Source organism: Lactuca saligna, chromosome 8 (assembly GCF_052625555.1).
Source record: "Lactuca saligna cultivar CGN05327 chromosome 8, ASM5262555v1, whole genome shotgun sequence".
NCBI lineage: Eukaryota > Viridiplantae > Streptophyta > Magnoliopsida > Asterales > Asteraceae > Lactuca > Lactuca saligna.
In genome coordinates this window covers 215,576,111-215,583,525 of record NC_136424.1, presented here as the reverse complement: position 1 = coordinate 215,583,525, position 7,415 = coordinate 215,576,111, and the positions used below count along the sequence as shown (strand labels likewise).

Here is a 7,415-nt window from a genome sequence, read left to right as displayed (position 1 = left end):
TATTCTGAATAGATCTCCTAATACAGTCGTAGATGTTGTTGGGTTTAAATCCCTCTTTTGCTGAGGACCAATGTCGTTTATTGGCTATATTGATATGAGGATACGTCCGGATGGTGCCAAATGTTGTGACATGCTCTTCATGGGATGGGATGTTGGATAATGGATCAAACCTCAAAATTTTCCTAAGAACACAACACATAAGAATCGTTAAAGGACGAACGGGTGTTCTCCCAGGACGTCACTCCGACGATCAAGTTAGCTTTCTTAGAGATAGTGTAGGGTAAATTGTGTGAGGAAGAAGATGGATCCTTTCCTTGAGATGGAAGAAATCCTTTTATACGTGTTACTAACAGATTGTGGGGACCCTACCCAATGAGTGTAAGACGTGGCCTGCTCTTACTGGGAGAATTATGCCCACGCTAACTAACTGCCATGTGATGTCACTTATGGGCGTCACCTAAGCTTTTTGTCACGTCCTAATTGGTCGTGTGTGAATGAGAAGATCATGAGGAATATTGTTTCCTCGTGAAGGGAAACGAACTGTCACCCCGGTGCTGGATCACTTAGGCCAAGACCGGGTCTTGGCCAAGTTCTATCGTGATAACGTCTTATTTATGCTTTTCGTCAAATTTAACGTGGTCATACAAGGTAACAATAATATATACAACCCTCTTCACCATCACCTCTTTCACAACATCCACCACCACCACGTGCAACACCAACAACACTATTGTCATCATTAGCGGTCTGCCGCCAGTAGTTTGGTCACAACAACTACCACTACCATCTCCACACCACTACAATCACCATCTCAACAAGCACCACCCGCCTCCAACATCACCACCATCTTTTATTATAATCTAGAAATCAATATGCTTAATGGTATAAGTACATCTAGTTTGTTTGATTAGTATCATTAATTATCAATGTGGTTTAATATATTTATATAACTACGGACAAAAAGAACAAAACAAATTTTTTTATAAATAGTACTAAAAACATATAAAAACAATTTTTTTATAAATAGTACTAAAAGCATATAAAATAAAACTTTTAATCCACATTTTATTTCACATTTTAAATATTGAAAAACAACTGCCACCTTGTATATGTTAAAGGTGGATTGATTGTTGTATAAGGTGTTATTTATAAAGAAAATAAGAAGAATAATATGTGGGTTTATGGGTTTATTTATAGAAAGATTAGAAGTAGTATAATAGGATTTGGAATAGGAAGCGATAGTTTCCTTTTTTCCGAAAATGCAAAATCCTTCATATAGAATGTGTGATTAATTATATTCCGGAAATAAGTTACTATAAGTAAGATATATGATATATTAATTTCATATATAAAATTAGAAATACTTGTATACGAAGTCATCCGATCTGGAAAAAAAAAAACTGATTTTATATATTAATCATCAATTTTTATTTTGAAGTTTTATTCAAATCCAAATCATCTTAATTTTTTTATAGTAAAAGAATCGTATTTCCAATTTTAATTTCAAATAATAAATTGCTACTATAAAGGAGAAAAAGGAGGTCAAACATACACGTACTCTCAACAAACTCCTGATTGGAAGCGGGATTCTGATTCCCTTTTTCTAATCCAATAAGGAATCTCCCCGCTTGGCTCTTTCTCTCTATAGTCTATATATACACAGACTGAAAGATTTAATTACCTCAGAATCCAGAAGAACCTTACACTCCTACACAATGGCGTCGACGACAAAAACCGACGAAGATAACCCCAGCGTCACTGAAGTTGATCATGAATCTGATGAAGCAGCAGCCATGGAACGAGTATTTTCAAATATGGAGATTCCATCGTGGAGAAACCAGATAACCTTTCGAGCAATCATCACGAGTTTCATCCTTTCCATCGTCTTCAACTTCATTGTTTGCAAGCTGAACCTCACCACCGGAATAATCCCCTCGCTAAACGTCGCCGCCGGTCTTCTTGGGTTCTTCATCCTAAAAACATGGACGACTTTGCTGAATAAATTCGGCCTTCTGAAACACCCTTTTACACGACAAGAGAATACAGTGATTCAAACTTGCGTTGTGGCTTCTTCAGGAATCGCTTTCAGTAGTACGTTTCTTAATTTCTTCCTTATTATATTAATCGCAATTTCTTTATATATCTACAGTTTCATTGATTCTAACTTCCATGGAAACAAACAGGTGGAACTGCAAGTTACTTGTTAGGAATGAGTTCAATGGTTGCGTCTCAGTTGGATACAGGGAACACGCCGATTAATGTGAAGAAACTCTCCCCAGGGTGGATGATTGCTTATCTCTTTGTTGTCAGCTTTGTTGGCCTCTTCTCCATTGTTCCTTTACGCAGGGTATGAAACTTATAACTATTAATTAAATACTCATCAAGATCTTTCTTTAAATATGTGGATTCCATCTTAGATACATGATTCCCTGTGTCTAGATGATGATTGTTTAACAGTTTTACGAATTTAATTTGATTTGCTTGTTTAAATATGTTGTGTTGTGTAGATGATGATCATGAAGTTAAAGCTCACGTATCCTAGTGGAACCGCTACTGCATACCTTATCAACAGCTTTCATACTCCCAAAGGTGCAAAGTTAGCAAAGTAAGCAATTCGGTTATCTTGAAGCTTTTACGTATATTTATACTTGATACGTATACTTCCTTCTTCCTTAACTTGCATTGTGTATTTGTATGTATAAGTGTGTGTATATCATGCATGCATACGTATGATAAAATTGTATATTATGTGTCCTAATATTTCTAATATCAAATACTTTAAACTCTCAACACAGGAGGCAAGTCTCAGTGTTATTCAAATCCTTCTCGTTTAGTTTCGTATGGGCGTTTTTCCAGTGGTTTTTTGCAGCCGGTGATGACTGTGGATTCGCCAGCTTCCCCACCTTTGGTCTCAAAGCGTATGCCCAAAGGTTAGTCCTTTGTTTTTACATCCAAAAATTTTGTTTTCTTAAATTCTTTATGTATTTTTTAATAAATGTGAATATTGAATGGTCTTTGCAGATTCTATTTTGATTTCTCATCAACATATGTTGGTGTGGGAATGATATGTCCTTATATGGTTAACATTTCATTACTCATTGGTGCAATCATGTCATGGGGCATCATGTGGCCACTCATTGAAGCCAAGAAAGGAATTTGGTATTCAGCCGATTTATCAGCAAGCAGTCTTCATGGCATTCAAGGTTATAGGGTATGTAACACATAGCACCTCAAAACATAACTATTTCATAAATAGAGTTATCCATACTAAGACCACATATTTTTTTGTCATACACAACAATAACATGTTTTTGTTTGCATATTATACAATCTTTCTAAAATATAAATTGTTGTGTACGACAAACACAGTTGTTTACGAATCAACTTCTTTTTATAAATTAGTCGTTGGTTTTTCTTAATATTGTGGATACCATTTAATCTCATTAACCTTTCATTTTGTTCATAGGTATTTCTTGCAGTAGCAACAATGCTCGGGGACGGATTATTCCACGTTGTATACATGGCAATCGTGATGCTATTTACCATAATCAAAACCGGATCAAAAAAAGGCGAATCTTTACCTCAAGACGAAAATAGATCACAACTTACTTTCGATGAACAAAAACGAAACGAGTACTTCACTAAAGACCAAATTTCAACATTCACAGCACTAGGAGGCTACATAACCCTAGCAATAATCTCAATATTCATCATCCCTAATTTGATCTTCCCTCAAATAAAGTGGTACCACATGTTAGTAGCATACATCATTGCCCCAATTCTAGCCTTTTGCAACGCATACGGATGTGGTCTCACCGATTGGTCACTAGCGTCAAACTATGGAAAACTTGCAATCCTTATATTCAGCGGGTGGGCAGGAATGGGTCACGGAGGAATCATCGCGGGTCTAGCCGCATGTGGTGTGATGATGAACATTGTCTCAACAGCTTCAGACTTAATGCAAGATTTCAAGACTGGATACCTCACCCTATCATCACCTAGATCTATGTTTTTTAGTCAAGTTATTGGAACTGCAATGGGGTGTGTTATGTCACCGTTGGTGTTTTGGTTTTTTTATCGGGCTTATTCTGTGGGTGACCCGGATGGGTCTTACCCGGCTCCATATGGTGCTCTTTATCGTGGGATTGCGGTTCTTGGAGTTGAAGGATTGGGTGCACTTCCGCATAACTGTTTGAAGCTTTCGATTTGGTTTTTTGTTGGCGCGATTTTGGTGAATCTTTTGACTGTGGTTTTGAAGAGGTATGAGAAAAGGTTTGGGGTTTATAGGTTTATTCCGAATCCGATGTGCATGGCGATTCCGTTTTATCTTGGGGCGTATTTTGCCATTGATATGTGTATTGGGAGTTTGATTCTTTTTGTGTGGGAGAAGAAGAATAAGAAGGCGGCTAAAGAGTTGGCTCCGGCGGTGGCTTCAGGGATGATTTGTGGTGACTCGTTGTGGGGTATACCGGCGGCAGTATTGGCTATGGCGGGTGTTAAGGCTCCGATCTGCATGAAGTTTCTTTCGGCTTCTGTTAACAAGAGAGTAGATGGATTTTTGGGTAGTTGATTTGTTTTGTTTATGAAAAGATTTCTACGTACATATTTAACAGATTTTAGTTGGTGTTTGGTTGCTATTATTAATGGATAGTCGTTTTCTTTGGTTTATAGCTATATTTTTAGAGATGAAGTTTTTGGAAGCGTTTGGGAACTTGTAGGTTTTAGCTTTTGATAAAACACGTTAATTCAAACAAAAAACTCCGTTTAGCAGTACGAGTGTTTAACTTTTAGTTTTAACAAAACGCTCCGATTCTAAAAGCTACTTCATGTAGCGTTTAACAAAACGCTCAAAAGCTTTTGAAATCAATTTCCACAATTACCTTTAAAAATATATTTATATATTTATTTATTTTTAATCAATTATCTTTTTATGTAATTTTATATATTTCAAAAGCTTCCAGCTACTTTTACCAAACATTCATATAACAAATAAAAGCTATAGCTTCCCGCTACCCGTTACCAACTAACCGATACCCACTTTCAGCTACCAGCTATTTTTGACAAACACGCCCTTAATGTTTCTTCTCACTTGATAGCTGAATCTCAACCCATGAATATAAACAAACAGCATCTCTAATTCTAATTCTAATTGTAAATCTATAATCAAAATTATTCTAATCTATCATTTCATTAATTTTAATTAAATGATATATCCCATATTAGTTAGTTTTTTTTTTTTTTTTTTTTTTTTTTTTTTTTTTTTTTTTTTGAAGTAGTTTATCATTATCTATTAAAGTTCTCATTTAATTACTTATTTTGTAAACCGTATGTCATATTTTAAATAACTACAAATACTATAATACATTATTTGAAAAAATATATTACAATACATCATTCAACAAACTAATACAATATATATATACATATGTGTGTATATATATATATATATATATATATATATATATATATATATATATATATATATATATATATATATATATATATATATATATATATATAACCTTATAAATCATTTTTAGTCAAATGCTGAATTTTAAGTCGTACAATCATGGATATTGGTTTGGTCAATATTTTGCACCACCATTTGCCTATTATCAAGATAAGAATGAAGATTTATCCCTATTATTAAGGTGTTTTGACTTTGCTCATTCCTTATCTGTGGCATTTCCCCATATTTTGCAGTTTCTGTTCACAAATCTTAGATATATATATCGTCACCATTTGCCTTGATCATCATGACTAACGTTTCCACTGTTGAATCCATCTTTCAGCATTCAACCATCACTGCACCATATCCCTCATATTCGACTTATGGTTACCATATCTACATTAGAAAACCCTTTTTCTCCACCATTTGCCTCAATAACTGGCCTCCTCCAATAATATTTCCTACAGTCCCTACCTCAAACTGGTGCTCCCTTATTCTCTCAACCCCACCACCATTGCACCACCGAACCATCGCCCATATGAAAATCCTAGAGAGATCCGCCTCTGACACCACTCAGCCCTCTCTTAAAACCCTAGACACAACATTTATTGTCGTCTCTTCTAACGAACTCCCATCTTCTTCTCTCTAAACACTCTAACCCTAATCTTAGCCACCAACAATAAACACTGTTGATATTCTTCTTTGCCACCACATATGTTGTTGTTCTTTTACTCACACACATGTCACATTGAGTTGTCATTGATTTGGATTCAGAACTCTACACCCTGGAAACGCCCTCAAGGTAAGCTTTTATATAAGGTTTCTATCACATACATTCTTCTGTACCTTATTTGACATTCACTTTGTCTGGATACCGTAAACAATTATATGTTTTCTTATTGAAATCTTAAATCAATCATATTTCTTAATTAATATTCACTTTTTCTAAGATCTTTGAGACCAAAAGTGACACAAATTTCACTAATCTAGGAACTCAAGCACAAAGAAGGGCCTTTCTATTTGGAATCTGCCATGTAAGGTTTATAACCTTAGTAAAAACTCCAATTGAGTTCAGTTTTTACTGATTTGACTTTTTTGTTTATTTTGGTTGTTGAATTGTTAGTCACTTTGCTATTTTTTCTATTTGTTGTTACATGTTCCAATGTAATATATTTCAATGTGTTCATTATGGTTGCTAAAGGTTTAATTTCATTATGATTTTTCTGATTTTTGTTGTATTATTTGATTTAAGTTTTATTATCTTGAGTTGATTGGGTTTGTATAGACATGGTCAAATACATGGAAATAGTAGTGATTATATTGGAATGTCCAACATGATTTTAAGGGAGGTAATATTCGGTTAAATATTGATTTTCATTTTAATTTAATAATGTAACACATTGTTTTATAGCAGATGATTTTAATTGATTTCGATCTATAGTAAAAGGTTCAAAACAATGATATATGCTTCAAAAGACCTATTGTGTGGAAAACTAAAGGTAAAAGATGTTTTTTTATTACTTTTGTGGACTGTGGTTGAACATCCTGCTATGAGTTCAAAACCAAACTATTCACATCTCTTAATCCCTTTTATTTTGGTTACTTTAAAAATTATCAACCCTGGAGGCGAATAATGACATTTATTTAATCGTTATTTATTTTGCAACAAAATGTTGCAACTTTCTTTCTTATGTCTACTTTTTTAACTCAAAATAACAATGAAATTTTTATTTCTTTGACATGTAATATTTATGAAGAAGTTATAGAAGCGTGACACTGATTTCTTGTTACCAATTGGTTTTAAACTCATTATCTACAAACTTAAACTTGTGGGAGTGTATATATGTGTCCATTTGTTTGATTATATGTGTGAATTGCATTTTTTTTGCTTCTTTTTTTTTGTCTTGTGGAAATGGAAGTTCAAAGAAAGTGGAATGAATGTATCTTTGCAACCAAAGAAAGTACC

The 7,415-nt window shown here is 34.2% G+C and overlaps 1 protein-coding gene across 2 annotated transcripts; it reads left to right on the top strand.

Moving 5' to 3' along the window:
* The first annotated feature begins 1,780 nt into the window (after window positions 1-1,780).
* On the top strand, window positions 1,781-4,579 carry LOC145011723 (putative metal-nicotianamine transporter YSL7). 2 transcript variants are annotated; one of them, XM_078970452.1, is made up of 6 exons: window positions 1,781-2,091; window positions 2,184-2,347; window positions 2,508-2,605; window positions 2,796-2,930; window positions 3,022-3,211; window positions 3,467-4,579. In XM_078970452.1, the coding sequence occupies exons 1-6, from the start codon at window positions 1,794-1,796 to the stop codon at window positions 4,568-4,570; spliced, it is 1,989 nt and encodes a 662-aa protein (XP_078826578.1). In that variant the 5' UTR covers window positions 1,781-1,793; the 3' UTR covers window positions 4,571-4,579. The 2 variants fall into 2 exon arrangements, with proteins under 2 accessions (XP_078826578.1, XP_078826579.1); XM_078970453.1 differs by having other exon boundaries at window positions 1,797-2,091; window positions 2,796-2,884; window positions 3,093-3,211.
* Window positions 4,580-7,415: the final 2,836 nt, after the last annotated feature.